This window comes from Mixophyes fleayi, chromosome 9, assembly GCF_038048845.1.
Source record: "Mixophyes fleayi isolate aMixFle1 chromosome 9, aMixFle1.hap1, whole genome shotgun sequence".
Classification (NCBI taxonomy): domain Eukaryota; kingdom Metazoa; phylum Chordata; class Amphibia; order Anura; family Limnodynastidae; genus Mixophyes; species Mixophyes fleayi.
In genome coordinates, this window is record NC_134410.1 from 13,476,721 (window position 1) to 13,493,819 (window position 17,099).

At 40.0% G+C, this 17,099-nt stretch overlaps 1 protein-coding gene across 1 annotated transcript; it reads left to right on the forward strand.

The window, feature by feature from the left end:
- Window positions 1-426: 426 nt before the first annotated feature.
- LOC142101984 (uncharacterized) lies at window positions 427-12,618 on the forward strand. Its single transcript, XM_075186481.1, has 11 exons — window positions 427-478; window positions 2,421-2,474; window positions 3,117-3,249; window positions 4,082-4,177; window positions 6,179-6,247; window positions 6,334-6,444; window positions 6,651-6,752; window positions 8,038-8,175; window positions 9,232-9,333; window positions 9,836-9,928; window positions 10,944-12,618. Exons 2-11 carry the CDS (start codon window positions 2,472-2,474, stop codon window positions 12,518-12,520), a joined length of 2,424 nt encoding a protein of 807 aa, XP_075042582.1. The 5' UTR covers window positions 427-478; window positions 2,421-2,471; the 3' UTR covers window positions 12,521-12,618.
- The last annotated feature ends 4,481 nt before the right edge of the window (window positions 12,619-17,099 follow it).

Consider the following 17,099-nt stretch of genomic DNA (forward strand, 5'->3'; position numbering starts at 1 on the left):
ATATATGTGTGTGTGTGTGTGTGTGTGTGTGTGTGTGTGTGTGTATATATATATATATATATATATATATATATATATATATATATATATATATATACTGATATAATGAAGCATTTATACTACACTTTTCCATCCCTGGTCTACTGCTGCAATCCAGAATATAACTATATATAATAATATCTAATAACTTTCTAATAGCTAACTGTTGTGTTTATCCCTGGACTACAAAGACATGTCCACATGCCCACTAGCAGCAGTCCTCTACGTTGATTGGCTGTTGCAGGTCACTTGACCACGCTCTCTGCTGGGGTTTCTGGGAGTTGCAGTCCCGCCGTCCGCCTGCCTTCTAGAATCTGAAGCCAATGAAACTACCTCTCCCAGAATTCCTAGAGGAAGGCGATAACGTCACATAACGGTCAGCCAACTGAGGTTCTCCTTAATCACGTGACGTCCTCATTTGTGGTAGCAAAAAAAAAAGGTATGGCCTCTTCTCTGGTATAATTGTGTATTTGTGTGTACACTGCATAGCATTACATTGTAACTGCGTGCACCATGCGGTGCTCTGCCCTGCTGGCTGCTCATGCACGGGAGCTGCATAGATTTCCTATCAACTGTATGATCCCATTGTAAACAATGCAAGAGACACAGCCACAAACCGGGATCAGCCAACTCCAGCGCTGAGATTCCTCCTATTGTATATTAGAGTTTAGCTGTGTCATGCTGCTACTTGGTGCATGCACCGGATACATTGTAATGCAAACACTGCTGCTAGGGATCTGTATAGTCTGCACATACAGAGTATAATTCAGTGGTAGAACACCCCTGGCTCAACAACTGTTGTGGAACTGTAAGTGTCAGCATGCTATGCCAGCCACTCAGGGCAGGCTGAGACTTGTAGTACCACACCAGCTGGAGAGCCACTGATAAAGCTTTTATTCATCAACTTGAAATACTTGTTATTTTAAATAGAGACTTTAAGGTCCCAGCTCTGACTCAGCTCAGTCTTCTATAATCACACCAAGCTAGTACAGTAACTTTATTTCAGTTTAAACCTTCATTTCGAGTAATACAGGGTGACGAGACATATAGCAGAATTGACAATTATAGACAGAGTTGAGGTTGTATGTAAACTTGTTATCTGGCTGAAATTAAGCTATTGCGGGACACTTATAAATTCAGGTGCAAAACTATGACTTATAGCTAACTTATTGTTTTCTGTTTTGAAAAGGAAAGCTACCAAATCCTTATTAACCTGTGCTTTATTTAACCCATACTTTCCAGGTCGGGCTTCCTGCAGTATTATTCAATAACTGTATAGTTAGAAGCATGGTTTCTTCAGGGAAAAAGTGCTTCCCTGTGAATTTCAGTGTTCTCTTTTTGTGGTTAAGTTTCCCCAGCTTCTGAATTTATAAAGCAATTTTATATGAGGGTATTTGCATTCTAGTCTTTTGACACTTCATTATCCTTTATTGAATAAAGCGAACTTATATTGCAAGTCCAGTTTGGTCTCTACTTTATACAGTCATCCACAGCAGTGACGCACACTTCAATATATTCGAGGTGTTTGAGTATGTGTTCCAAACCCTTTCTTTTTTTTTTTTGTCTATGACTTTGGAGGTTGAGATTTCCAACATCTAAGCCAGAGCACCACCCATCTAAGCCATAGAGCAGTATAATTCTATCATTATTTAGGTATAGGTCACAAAGAGGGCTTATTACAGAATGAAACTGTTAAGCTGGGTACACACTACAGGTTTTTCACCCGATTATCGTTACAATCACACAATAACGACTGTTGGGTCCTATACCACATTAGAGGGTACGCTCCCACGATCACGTTTTATCGTACCAAAGCACATCGCATCATTTGATTGGATTTTATAAACTGATGAAAAATCACGATCAATGATGGAACGATGTTGGGCAAATGTGGAAGTGTGTATGCAGTCACGATCAGCAATGTAGGCAGATTTAAATAGCGTTTGCCGAGTCACAATCTTTTCAGCCGATGGTCATGAGAGATGAAGAGCACAGATCTGAAGGTAACTTGTGTAGGTGTGTACACATCAATCTGCATGCTCATCAGAACTTTCAATCGCTGGTACAATTGTTACAGATATCTCACCGTAGTGTGTAGGTAGCTGTCGGAATGAGTTTACCTTGTTGCTGTAGATGGGCAGTCACAGTTTGAACAAAATGTGCACAAACAAGCCCTTGTTTTTTCCAGATATAGTATTTAGCAATATTGCAGAGTTTACTATAAATATTGTGCTTAATATGTTATATATGATATACACCCACAGATAACAGAAATATAAACACTCCTTTTCCAGTTTTCATATGCACATGGTTTAAAGAAATGTTTAAAAAATGTCAATGTTTCATAGTTCATAATGAGTTAATGATCTTCTCTGTTGTAGAAATCCACAATACTGGTGTATACAGCGCTACAGGAGGTAGCATCGTGAGTGATGGTAAGTAGCACATACTTTTTTTTTTCTTAGATTCTATAGGATTAGAAACATGTTAAACAATCATAACAAATATACATATAAGAACATGTTTAAGCTAGGGGAGGGGGGAGAGAGGTGGGAATGGAAGCCAGAAGTAAGAGGGGAAGTTTACAATGGGAGGGTAAGGTTTTAGCAGAATGGAAATATCACATTTTATGCTACTTGCAATTTTTGTTTTATCCTATACTTTGTTGCATGCCATAAAATAACGCTTAACATTGATGCCACTAATGTATTCAGAATGAGGAGTCGGTGGGTTTAGGATATATGATGGATCTGTCACAGTTACTGATATCAAAACACTAATTCACCAGGATGACTTAATTCTAATTCTATGCACAGTTACATGTTAAATGAATTTAAATAGGTAAATTAAAGATAAACAAGTATCTGTTGTAAAATCTTAAATTGTAGTCATTAGAAAACATACAAATAGAAGACCTAGGTGGGGTCTGATGTGTGGGCTGATCTATGTAATTAGTGGTCTGCGGGAGTACTACATACCTCTAGTCTAGGGATGACCATGGACCAGCAGCGTTCAGGTACACCAGAGATGGGTGTGTGTACCTTAATCATGGCTGTTTTTGTCACTTTCTGTGTCAGGATGTAGGTGTTGAAGATTTTGAGGATGTTGCAGTATACTTTTCTGAGGACGAATGGGACTATTTGGAAGAGGAACAGAAGAGACTTTATAAAGATGTGATGATGGAGAATTACCAGGCAATACGTTCCATAGGTAAGAGAATAACTGCAGAGAGTGCAGCAAACAAGTGTCCACAGTGCCCACGGGTCACAGTCACTCAACATCCTGTATGGTCCGAACAGCGTACTCATCCACTTTCCAGAGATGCCTCTGTCAACATTGAAGAGTGCCTATAACATGTGTGCTGAGTTTAGCAGCACCGCTTCCTATGTACATTGGCCAAGTGAGCATTATACGCTCGCTACCATATGAGCAATATTAACCCATCAGAATATGACAATTTAGGTACCATTAGATCATGTGCATGTAATGTGATAGACAGGAAGTAAACTGTAGGTAGTTAACCCATTGATAATTGTAATGATGCTTATTTGACATACTTTCCTACAACCACTTAGGGCCTGATTTTGAGTTAGGATCAAATCAAAGAAAAGGAGCAAATTTGCACCTGGACAAACCATTATACAATGCAAGGGGTATAAATTGACTTATTTTTTTGCACATAAGTAAATACTGGCTGTTTATTCATGTAGCACACAAATATTTGATAGCTTTATTTTTACACTGAAATTAAAGTTTGATCTATGACATGCCGTATCCCATCTATAAATCTGTCTCTGCATTTTAAATTTACCTCCCCCTCTAATGCAGCATGGTTTTGCCAAGGTGCAAATTTGCTCCTTTTTTTGCTTTGTACCTAATTTAAAATCAGGCCCTTAGTGTGCGAGTGATCCTACCACTTCAAAAGAAATTTGTGCACATTGTAAAGACTTCAGTTTGAATGGTATTTCTGTAGATAAAGTGGATGATATCGGACATATTGAAGAACACATTGCATTGCCATTAATATCTCTGATGATTTTAGGAAACGTCTGTATGAAGCCGGAGTTAATATCCCAGATTGAACGAGGAACAGAGCCCTGTGTGAGTGACCAGTACCAGTGTGAGGAGATCACTACAGGTCAGTGTGAAGAAAGATCACTTAGAGGTTAACTTAAACGGAGTTTTGCCTTTTATGGGTTAATATTTTTGTCCTTCGATTGACGTTAAGATGATTTACCAAGATGTTTATGTATTATTCTCCTCCTTTATAGTTGGAAATACGATATAAAATTATCAGATTTTATGCACCACTAAGGGGTAACTGTTTTTCAGAGACCAAGATCATTGTTGCAACAATGTAAAAGGGTAACAGTAGTATTGGCTGTATTGTAGTGAATAGAAACTGAACTGATACATGTCAGCTGATCTCTTCAGTTTCTTAGGACAAACGTCAATATATACTAATTTATTCCACCAGAAGGCAGCAGGAAAGTTAGTAACAAAGCATATTATGTTATTATCATCACTATAACCCTAAGGATATATTTTGCAAATACAGCCCCTGCCCTATCTCTGTTTATTATTTATATCTGTTAGTGGGTCCTTGGACAGGGTAACAGGCAAATCTAATATGGGGGCTGTGAACAGGGGGTTCACTTCAACACCCTCACTCTGAATATGGCAGGTGTTTAAGGACAGGTAAGTGCTAGGTACACTCTATTAGAGATTTGTACATAATAAACTCTTACAGATAGGGTTCAATTTCCAAAGTAGACTCTTGCTGGTTTTTTTCAGTTTCACTTTAAAAAAATATGTTTAAATGTGGAGCTTTCCTTTAATGAAACTATATTCAATATTTTTGTCATTTGTTTCCACTCTCTTAAGTTATCCATTTCTGGCTAGTTATTAAAGGGATGGTTCACTGCCTTAATGAAATTATCCCCTATGTCTAGTTTATAGGGTTGTCTCCCCGCTGAGCCACCCTCCCTATTACCTGAAGCCAGCAGCATTAGATGAGTGTGTTCCTGCTTTGTCTATAGCGCTACAATAAAGCTCTATTAAGTGGTATACATACACTGAGAGCTGTAGAGTGAGATGGCTATATGTGTTATGTGATGGGGGGTTCCCATATATTACTAAACCTAGGGGACAGATTTATCTAAGGGGGGGGGATCCTAAAATGAACAACTTATTTTAAAGAGACATATTGCAGGAATTCCTTCCACCTTCCTCAATCATCATAAACATTAGATGACCATGTCTGTGTCTTCCCTGCTTCTCCATAATGTGCTGTACGTGAGAACACTTAATGGTGCAGTGAAGAACTATAAAGTTTTATCACATCTAGCACAAAAAGAGGGAGGGAGCCAGGGGGGTCTTGTGGGGACATAGGCCTGGAACTCACCAAATTTGAGATTTGAGCTGTTTGCAGAGTTTGTCAACATAGCAGTGAGCTCTAGAACTGCAAATTAGTAAGTATAATTCATAAAGTATATAATATATACTAGGATGGTAGTAGGTAAATTAAGAAAAGTTATAGAAACCCTACGATAAGGAGCATTTCATACACAGGTTCAAACCAGGTAGGTAGATACTATGTAAGATAGATTAAGCTAATTGCTAGCATTTTCAAAACTGTTCCTTTTGGATGCAGAATTTTGCATGTTTTTCTTGCGGAATTTGGTCTTGAGGGTTCTGTTGCCGAGGGTTCTGTTGCCGAGGGTTCTGTTGCCGAGGGTTCTGTTGCCGAGGGTTCTGTTGCCGAGGGTTCTGTTGCCGAGGGTTCTGTTGCCGAGGGTTCTGTTGCCGAGGGTTCCGTTGTGGAATTCCCCCGATCACTTTTGTTCTGTCCGGAGTTTTCCCTTATTATATAACCCTACCACACCACAGATCAGATGAATTCACACTGTTGTCATCCCAGCTATGTTTTATAGGCTATAAATAGGCCAAACAGCATAACTCGAAGATTGTATCACCAGAACTTCACACCTCAGTGAAATGGCCTCTTCACTCATCTCTATTAATAGTTATTTTGGGTTACAGTATATTTGCTTATTCGCACCATGATATTAAATAAGATTTGTAGAAACCAGAGTCATCCTGTCAGCTTTATTATTAATAGTTCTCCTTACATTTGCAGCCTGCATCATTGTACAGCCAGAAATTGTGTCAAAGCTTCAAGAAATACTATATGATGATGACTCTTCAGGTTAGTAGCAACAAATCTATCTATCTGCTAAAAATATGTATGTAGTCATATAGCCTAATTTGGTTTCTGCTTTTGTGTAAATATAGACTGTTTATACGTGGAAATTGAGTCAGACACAGAGGAAGAAAAAGAGTCGCGTATGAAAGAGCAATTACATCAATTTGATGAGGAGGAGGAGGAGGATGATGACCAATCAGGTTTGTAAAATTAAGATTACCTTTGGGGGTGGTGGGGGGTGAGAATAAGTCATGTGACTGTTGGTTCTATGGCAGACTCATTACATACTGACAAACATGTCCTGTTCATGAACATTTACAAAAGTTACAGCAAATGATACTGAATTAGATAATGACTGATGTTGTTATTTTGGACGTTTAAGTGTCTTTTTTTCCTATGTATATAGATTGTGTCTATGTAGAGCCTGATGATTATTCAGTGGCCGACCCTAGAAAGGAGCTGGATGTGGGGAATTCAGAGCTGTACGAGGAGGATGACAACTCTTCAGGTTGGTAACAACGAGAGATAAACAAAGAGCAAACACCCAGCACTTGTCTGGTTCCCAGAGAGGCCAACTAGGGCGCACTGTGCGGATGTTAGCTGGGGTAATAATACAATGTACAGCTTCTCTGATTCAGAATACAAGAAGAAGAGTGTAACTTCATGTTATAGGGCACACAGGGGTTATGTAAATACATAAAAACAAAAGTGCTCTTCTACAAGTGACAGAATTTAGATTTCACAGTTATTACCTATAATACAACACATACACAGAGTCACACATAGGGGCAGATTCAATTCAGCCGTGACTAATTTTAAGCCTGTGCAAGCAAAAAGTCAACGTTGAAATTACGCGCACTATTACCGTAACGTCGATGATAGTGCGCACGCCGCGTTACTTTTTACAGTAACACGGCCAGTTGAATATGCCCCATAGTATGCAGCCTTGTGGTTTTATGTGGTCACTGAACTTCATGGTGACTTTTAATATCCAGGATATCACAGCTGGTTATACACACATTCACACCACTCATGGATTATCATTAGGAAATCAACTGGAAAACCCTTAAATAATAATCACCGAGATTCCCTAAAAAAATAAAAATTTAAATCCTTAAACCCTAATTATTATTATAATGGCGGGACATGTGACAATCTGTAGTGTTGCAACATCTGGAGGTTATATAACTGCTTTAGATGTTTGGAACAGACACGGTTTTCTAATTGTTAGGATAAGTGATGCAGTTTGTCAGTGCTGTAACAGACGTTCATGAATTCACTTTATAATATACTGTACGTTGATTTTTAAAGTGCACCTGTTATCTACAGCCAGTGGTTGTGGACAATTTGTGCAGCAATTTTCACGAGAATTCAGCCTATCAGTTTTCAAAATGTCTGCCTCCACGATGTGATAAATGAACTCCAAGGCTTGTTTACAATGTGGGGTTCCTTTGCATAGTCATACCGAATAACACTAGAAGATTAGCGCTCTCTGTGCCCAGCGTTTAACTGCGTTTATCGGCTCATTCTGTCTGCACATTACAGACAGTGTAAATGCTACAGTCACACTATGGTCTCGTTGTGTGTTAGAACATTGTGTTTACAGAGATAATGAGATTAAGTGCTGCGTTCATGAGGCAGTTGGGTACAGAAGGCCCCCATCTGATACCACTCATAAGAGCTTAAAACAATTAGTGGATTTTTCCAAAGCCTCACTTAAAAAATACACAATATCAATGTAAGTGGTTAATGATGAACCGTTATTAATCTGAACAATGTTATATCCTGTGTAGATTGTATATATGTGGAGCCTGAACTGAAAGCAACTGATGAACCAACAGAAGATACAAGGGAGACTGACCTGACATATGAGGATGAGGGAGATAATGATGATGATGATGAGGGTGATGATTATGATGATGATTCTTCAGGTAACTAAGTGCAAATGATCCAGTGGTTGAGATTGATACCCCTTTATAGGGAGAAAATAAAAATGGTGAAATAGATTTGTAGAGTATGTTGCTGTTTACAAATGATTACACTTTTCTTAATATAATATAATCCTAATTGTATTCTGTTTTATAATGTTTGATAAAGTACCATGCATAAAGAGAGTTTAAAGCATTTATTATGGCTCCTTCACTGAAACCATATTTTATGATTGACCCTTCACAACAGATTCTGCCGAAACTGACTGTGTAATCTAATTTGCAAATAAAAACGATGCAGGAAGGTTCCCTTAAATCAATCTGATCTGCAGTCTTCGCTCGTGATCGTGATAACTTTGCACCATGCGCACTAAAATTTGAAAAATGATAGGAAATTGAGAAATCAGATTCAGTATGGAAAACGTTAAATGATAACTCACCCAATGTCTAGTTTTGGGTGGAGTTATATAAGGAGACCTATTTCTACTTTGAGTGTGATGTCACCATCTTTACCTGACAACCCAGCTGCCTGCTAAGAACTTCAGTGCTGCCCTCCTTTATCTTACTGAGACAGCAGTGTTGTCAGTGCCCCTCCCATTTTCATTCATTGGGAAGGCACGGAGGAGGGGAATCGACAACACTGCTGCATCTTTGAATCCGATAAGCAGTAGTAGAGCAGTGTGTCACAGCATTGGGCCTTTGGTATATAAGGAAGACCTGCTAGATTAGAGGGAATGCCAGACCCTGGTTAAATAGAACTCTACATTCTGCCATAACCTTATTCAACTCCACCCAAAACTAAATGTGACCCTGAATTTTACTGGATATAAATCTTATCATCATCAACATTTATTGCTATAGCGCCAGCAGATTCCGTAGTGCTTTACAATTGGTAACAAACAGTAATAAAACAATACTGGGTAATACATACAGAGAGGTAAGAGGGCCCTGCTCGCAAGCTTACAATCTATGGGGTAAATGAATATTCCCTTTTTTTCTAAGGTTGAACTGTTGTATTGTTCATTGTTTTATTGTAAAATCTTTTTTTGATTTATATAGATTGTATCTACGTGGAGCCAGAAACTGTACCGAAGATTGAAAGAAGAAAAGAGCCGTTTGTGAAATATGAAGAACAATATGAAGACGATTACATTTCTATAGGTGAGTGTTAATAAAATATCTCTTACCTTGTATTTATGTAATCATTACTTTCTATTGCATGATATGGTGAAACATACTTTGCTCCCATGGCTATGACCATTTGACCTCCAATAAATAAACTTAATTTGTACCTCCTAATTCAATAATTTGTTGCTAAGGATTATTCACATTTATGGTATTGTCATTCGTTTGAAATGTGGATACAATAGGGAAAAAATCCTAAGCCAGCTCAGGACCCAGAGAGGGTTACATCTATTCACAGTGCTGTAGAAAGCATTGAAAAGTGCAAGAAATAAGCACTAAAAGGAGAGAGGTTCATGAAAGGAAAGAGTGAAATAAATAAAATATAAAATAAAGGTATGGAATCTAGGGATAGGCTGGTTATTGCTAAAGAGGACTGTGAGGTCAAGGCTGGGGAGACGGTGATGAAGAAATGGACATTTATATGAAATTGTGAGAAACTGGTAATGAAAACATTTCTCAATTATATGTTCTTCCACAGTTGAGGCGCAGTCTGTAAGGCGCAATGACCCACCGAACAGCACCCACTTTCGGCACTGGGAACAGGAGGCGTCTGCAGCTGCAATTGATGATGGTAAGGGAAGATGGCTGGCTCGCCAGTTGTTCTCCAACAACCCTAAGTTATTCCAGACAACTGCCAATAAGTTTAGGTTAGCCGTGGGTAAACTTTATGTTGAGTTGTCAATGCCAGCATTGGATTCTGGTGAAGTGGCCATGAATCATTACTTACATTATCTTTACTTACTTAAGCTGGGTACACACTACCGAATTTTTCACCAACTTTTTATGCCGATCGATTTTACATTCGATCGATGGCCCGATCACTCGGTCCATGGACTGCATACACACTAGCCTTGTTTTAGACGATAAAGGGAAGAGCAGCGACTTTTTACAGCCATGTTGTCATGAGCAATGATTGTAATTTCGTACTCACTGTCGTGGATCGGTCGGAAACTTATACACACTACACAACAGAAAGAAGATTGGAACGAAAATATTCAACGGTACGACCAACCAAATGAGGTGACAATCGTCCATTTGGGCAGACTTCGACCGTCGTGTCACTACACACACTGACCCGACTTTCAAACGAGCGGTTGTATGTCGGCTGGTTGAGCCGATCATTGGACAAAAACCCTGTAGTGTGTACCCAGCTTTACACTTCCTTGTTGAGTACAGGAAATCAGTAGTTTGCAATCAATGATCTACCCTGCCTGTCCACACTGATAAACACGGTGTAACTTGTTTGATCTAGGTTATAATGAATCTACCAGTGCTAAAAACCTAAACACCAACAGTGGTACATCAAGACAAAAATAATGAATTTAAAGTGGTTGATGGGTAGGGAATAATGATTTTCAGCTCAGCTTTTGCTCAATGGGGGTGGGGCAGCCATGATGGTCCGAATTGTAACATTATTATTATTAAAAAAAACAAAATTTATTTAGAAAATTCTCTTAATATATCATTTTTTCTTTGTTGTTCTGACATATCAGGGCATAGTAGTATAGTCCATATGCCACTATATGATATTAAAATATTTGCTAATTTCATTTTAAAATAACAAGCCTGTTTTTTTTTTCCCCCAGACTGGATAATTGAAGACGACGTTGCTCCGGTAAATCATGGATCCAGCAATGGTCAAGATTCATTAAGCAGCAGACTGCTAAATTTATGGTTTGTGAATAAAGCGGCAGCAAACAACCAAAGTGCAGACTTGGACATAATTGCCGCAGACTCCCCTCGTTTCTCAGAACACAGAGAAGAAAACACTTTTCTACAAGGCGCTCGCTCTAACGCATTCATAAAAAAAGAGTACGTGGATAATGACAGATCGCACAATATAGACGTACAGTTTATGTGTCCCCTATGTCCTGAAACTTTTGACAACGTGTCTGGGTTTTTTGAACATCAGAAACATCATGAGCCAAAAACACCAGTTTGCCTGGAATGCGGGGCACTGTTCAGTGATAAATCTGCCCTAGAAGAACATCTATTAACTCACATAGAAGAGAAGATACGGGTGTGTCAAGAATGCGGACAATGTTTTACTACACAATCGGAACTGGAAACACATATGAGACTTCACAGAGGAGACAAACAATGGCCGTGTCCTGAGTGCGGAAAATGTCTTTATTCCAAGTCCGGTCTAGAGAGACATCAGCTAATACACATAAGAGACAAGCCAGTTCCATGCCCAGAATGTGGGAAATGTTTTATCAAGCAATCAAATTACGAGATGCACCTGCGGCTCCACGCTGGCGAGGAGCTGTATCCTTGTACTCTGTGTGAGAAATTATTTAGCTCAAAGTCCGCTTGTGAGAGACACGTTAGAGCTCACACAATGGAAAGGCCGCATGGCTGTCCCCAGTGTGGGAAACGCTTTCTGTATAACGGCTGCCTGATTAAACACATGAGGGTTCACACCGGGGAGAAACCTTTTTGCTGCCCCGAGTGTGGCAAATGTTTTGCTCAAAGTTCCAGCCTCAACTGTCACAGGCGACTTCACGAAGATGAGAAGCCTTTTGTGTGCTCTGAATGTCATAAGTGCTTCAGCAAGAAATTCAATTACGAAATGCATCTGCAAATTCACGCAAAGGAGAAATTGCTGAGTGAAATATCCCAAATCAAATATGAAAATATAGTGAACACAGCGACACCTGTTAACGACAAACCTATTATCGATGCATCATTTAGCGAGAGACCTGTTAGCGATGTCTCCTTTAGCGATGAGCCTGGCAGCGATGTCTCGTATAGTGAGTTGTCTATGATCGATGTCTCGTTTAGTGGCAAGGCTATAAAAATGAAGCCTGACGAGAAGCAGCATGTTTGTCCCGTGTGTAGGAAGAGTTTCCTGTATAACGGTTGCCTGGTGAAACATTTCAGGACTCACACAGGGGAAAAACCATACGTTTGCACAGAATGTGGGAAGCGTTTTGCCCAAACGTCCAGTCTCAATTGTCACAAGAGAACTCACACGGGGGAGAAGCCCTTTATTTGCTCACAGTGTGGAAAAGGTTTCACCAGTCAGTCTCACGTAATCCGACATCAGGCGATTCACAGCGTGGACCGGTCGTTTTTATGTAACGGGTGCGGAAAGGAGTTTTCACAGAAGTCTTACCTTTTAAAGCATCAGAAGAGGATGACTTGCACACAAACACTCTGATGGATTTAACTTGTTTTTTTTTAATATAAAATATTTTACAGTACTCTGAAAGAACGGTGGTTTTCCTGTATTTATTTTTTTAAACAATAGTTTCACAATCATTCTATTGTCATTCTTTGTTACAAAATATGTCACTTCCTTATAATATGTTACACTCGATAGAAGAAACAATACAAGCTTATGAGTATGAATCATCTATTTAAATTGGTAAAAAAAAAATAATTTGCTGGAGAACCACTGTTATATTGTGCTTATGGTTTTTAGGGAAAATTCGGTTTTGCATCTAGACAATAATATAATTTATTCTGTAACACATTCCTAACTTGAGCATTGATAATCTGTGTTTATGGTGAGGACACAAAACAAGGTACTCACACTCTCCCTATAAAATATAAAAAATCTTTGTATGTGCTAACATATACTATATTCATAGGGACAGGATAGACTATAGAAAGGGGTGGTTGTAAAAACCAGTGCGTAACTCTGCAAAGATGGTGCCATTATCTGTAGCAACCGGTCATTTTTGGGATCAGGCTCCTTGTTTAGGTCCTATACCTTTGCGACGAGTATTCCTAAATGTCCCCAATTACGTTTACAGAGCAGGAGAATGTAAGACATACATGAATAATTCTATATAGAACATATGCAGTAGGGTCAGATAAAGAGGAGTTCAAAGGAAGGTTGCTTTTCCCACAGGTAACAAGCGATCCCCAGCATCATGAGCCATATCAAGGTATGTAACATTTTGTTTTTGTTTGTACATATTGGAAATGGTATTTGTACATATTGGCTGTGTGCATTGTAGATATAATTTTATTTAAATATGAATTTCCAACAAAAAGTGTAACCCAGTATTTTTCTAACTGAAGTTTTAATTGACATTAATCATTGGTTAATGGATCAGTTACTTAATGGTTAAAGTGTATCTAACATAGTAGAAGGAAACCATTTTATGGTTCTGAACCAATAGTCACAAGAATGCAGCCTATCCGTTCTCTAAAAACAACTGACGTCCTCCAGATAATTCATAACCAATATTCCGGAGACACTGGGTCCTAGCGAACCCTCAATATTGGCTCAGACCACACAATGGCCGACTCTTCAGTTTACATATGATGGGTATATTTAAAGGAATATTCAATTTACTTTGTTTCGCCCCAGATAAGACTGGTCGGCTATGTCCTGGTAAAGACTGGCATATTGGGCAGCACGGTGGCTCAGTGGTTAGCACTTCTGCCTCACAGCACTGGGGTCATGAGTTTGATTCTCGACCATGGCCTTATCTGTGTGGAGTTTGTATGTTCTCCCTGTGTTTGCGTGGGTTTCCTCCGGGTGCTCTGGTTTCCTCCCACACTCAATAAAAACCATACTAGTAGGTTATTTGGTTGCTGTCAAATTGACCCTAGTCTCTCTCTCTCCCTCTCCCTCCCCTGTAAGCTCCAATGGGACAGGGACTGATGTGAGTGAGTTCTCTGTACAACGCTGTGGAATTAGCGGCGTTATATAAATAGCTGCTGCTTATGATTTCCATGTTTCCAGTTTACAAAATACCACAATGATCAACTTAAAAGCACTGACACATTCTAATGTTATTTTAGTATTTTAAATATATATATTACCTGATTGTATCTCTTACTTTGCAGAGTCTTTTCTGAATACTAAATGCACATAAAGCTGGTCGCTAAGGACATAAACTAACATTATGTGTAAGGAGGTCATCAGAGCTAAAGATAGTTTATATTGAGGTTTATCAAGGGGAAGCATATCCACACTTCCTGTCAGTAATTATATTACAGTACACTGCAGGAAACTAAAATGGCTTATAGAGGACAATAACATGGGTACACACAATATCAAGAGAACGCCATATTGTTTTTCCATAATGATACAACAGGTGTCCCAAGAGGCACGGAAGCTCTGGGGGGTGGGCGGTGCCTGCTCACCCCCCACCACTCGCTTTGGTGGTCCCTCTCCTCCCCTGCTATTCTTTACCTTATCAGTCAGAGGTGGGGGTGCTGTATCTTTTGCTACTCAGACTGGGAGCATGGACTTAGACTGTGATATCATGGCCTAGAACCCCGCTCCCAGCCTGTTGCAGACATGAAAAGCACTAGACGAGTGACATTAAGTCATTCATCCATTGTGACCATTGGTACTCTAAGCAACTGCCTAAGTTTGCCTTATGGTAGCCCCGGTTCTGCCACCATGACATTGCGCATATTTGTGGTAACAGAAAGTAACAGAAATAGCTCTGTGTTTCTTAATAAATTATATATAGCGAGAGAAAGACAAAGAAAGAGAAACAGAAGGACAGAGAGCGGCTGATAGTGTGTTAGTATTGGATAAGTATCCCCACTGCTCGCCAGGTGTTAGTAATATGCGCACCAGATGTTAATAAGTCACATCTGTGATTCTTCGGGGAGTACCGTATGGATAAACTTCTAGTTATATGTGCATAAGAAAGACACAAAGAGAAAATATTAAAGACCGTGTAGAAATACTATACCATATGGTCTCTGCATCTCTTGTTCTGGAGGGTAACAGAGAAGAACTGGTGTAACAAGAAGCCATAACAGATAAGCAGTCAAATTATTTATATTTAGTACGCACATAAGCGGTTACCCACGTTGTATGAATATACTACTCTCTCTTTTGTGTTGTGCTACTGGATGGCATGGCGGAGTGGGCACGTATAGGTTGTGCTTGCATTTGGGGCTGACCCTTGGTTTGCAGCAGAGGCATGAAGACAGTAGGATTAATGATTCTGCCCCTGCAGGTGACGGGCAGTGCCATGATGCGAGGAGGGGGATGGAAGCAAGTGGGAAATGACAGACAGAGATAGTGGAAGGAGCAGAGCTATCCCAATAGCAGAGTAGCCATGCAAGAAGACTGTGGTTTTGAATGCACCTATGTGTGAAACAAATATACATTCAAGCTTGATAACTACTGGTAAAATACACTTCTATGTTTTAATCAGATTTAGACAGTACTGGTTGGAGTCATTGAACTCAGCGGCAATGCACAAGCTTACACTGAAGATCCTTAGACATCTTTACTAGAGAAACCGCTAGTCACCAGGTCTAAATAGATTGCACTGCGATGGATAATTATGCAAACAAATTAACCATCTACACATATATTTTGACACTATGAAACCCTGTAAATTAGCATCTTGCACCAGGTCACACTCCCCACCTCCAAGTCTAAAAAGCAGGTGCCAAATTGATGCCTCAGGCTTTTTTGGCAGGATATTTAACAATGGGTTCAGTTTGGGTCTTCTAAGGTCAAGATTTAGTCGGTCATGGGGAGGTCATAATGGTCCTCACTGCTGGACCTGGCTTTTGATTAGGCCAGCAATAAACAGCCTCTGTGCTGCTAGTGAAGAGCTCAGTGGGTAAAACAGTCGAGACATATCCTTGCCATGGGCTCCATCTGCCACTGTAATTTTGTGTGACCCTGTAATGTAGCAGCAGGATCAACAAGGTGAGGTGGTCATCATAGTGATGGAGGTCTCCTAGTCTCTTAAGTCTTTCTTCCTGCTGTGGCCCCACTTGGACCGGCTGCAGGTGACTCCATATGTTTTGTAGCTGCCTTTATTTGTCATACAAGTGACTCTTTCTGGTAACTGCCATAATCTATTGGGCTGACTGGAGTTGGAACAGTCTCTTGACTCACCTCTACTGGTCAGGCACGCAATTTGGGCCCCAGACTCTGATTAGGGCACAATTCTGGTCAAGGCTCCAGTAGCCACTGAAAGCTTTCAGGGAGGGGGCCTAGCGGTTGCTGGCTAGAAGCACCCCATTGTATGGATAGTTGTGGGTGTGCATAAGAGTGGTGTTCCCTGCTTATACAGCCCTTAGGGGCTGGCTGCCAGTCAGGTGCTTCTGCTAGTGGTTGGCCAGAGACATATTTGTTTTGTAATTAGTAAGCCTCTTTTCTATCAAAGGATCTCGGTACAACAGCCGTATCTTCACCCATGCACACCAGAGGTGGAACTGCTTCTGCGAAAGAAGTCTATTACTTTATTCCAATCATCTGTGGCAGATCCATCCACCCATCGCACCAAGAACTGTCACCGCTGATTGACAAAACTTTTCTTGGGTGATGTTGCTGCCATTGGCCAAGTCTTTAAGTCAGTGTCTGACAGGCTATATTGTGCCAATCTCCTTAGCACCTCCTTCATCTTCTTGACAGATGATGCAGAGATGTTAATGCCCATTTTCAGGACTTGGAATTGAGCTGCTTCTTGTTTATGTTGCTGAAATAGGTCATCTTCTGCATCCCACTATGTTGCAGCCACTTTGTATTATCCAACTGCTTACTGCCAAGTAAATATGTGCCACAATGGGCTTACTTTGCCATCCTGTTGGCAGGACGGTATTAGATATTAGATGTTACGCACACTTTACGTGGGACATTTCTTTATTTTATATAATTTAACACAGGTTGGCATAGAGTAACATAGCTCCATTCTCTTTAATGAGTCCTGGGTCCCGCACACAATGGGATTTCATTGACATCAGTAGTTTTTTTTGTCGTTGACCAATCCTACTGGCGCTGCTTGGCCAAATCAACCCCT

What these genes read in the sequence shown, in the direction of transcription:
- LOC142101984 (XM_075186481.1), top strand. An exon ending in ATATGATGATGACTCTTCAG is followed by an intron (nt 6,248 to 6,333) that starts GTTAGTAGCAAC and finishes GTGTAAATATAG; the next exon opens with ACTGTTTATACGTGGAAATT. An exon ending in TGCAGCTGCAATTGATGATG is followed by an intron (nt 9,929 to 10,943) that starts GTAAGGGAAGAT and finishes TTTTTCCCCCAG; the next exon opens with ACTGGATAATTGAAGACGAC.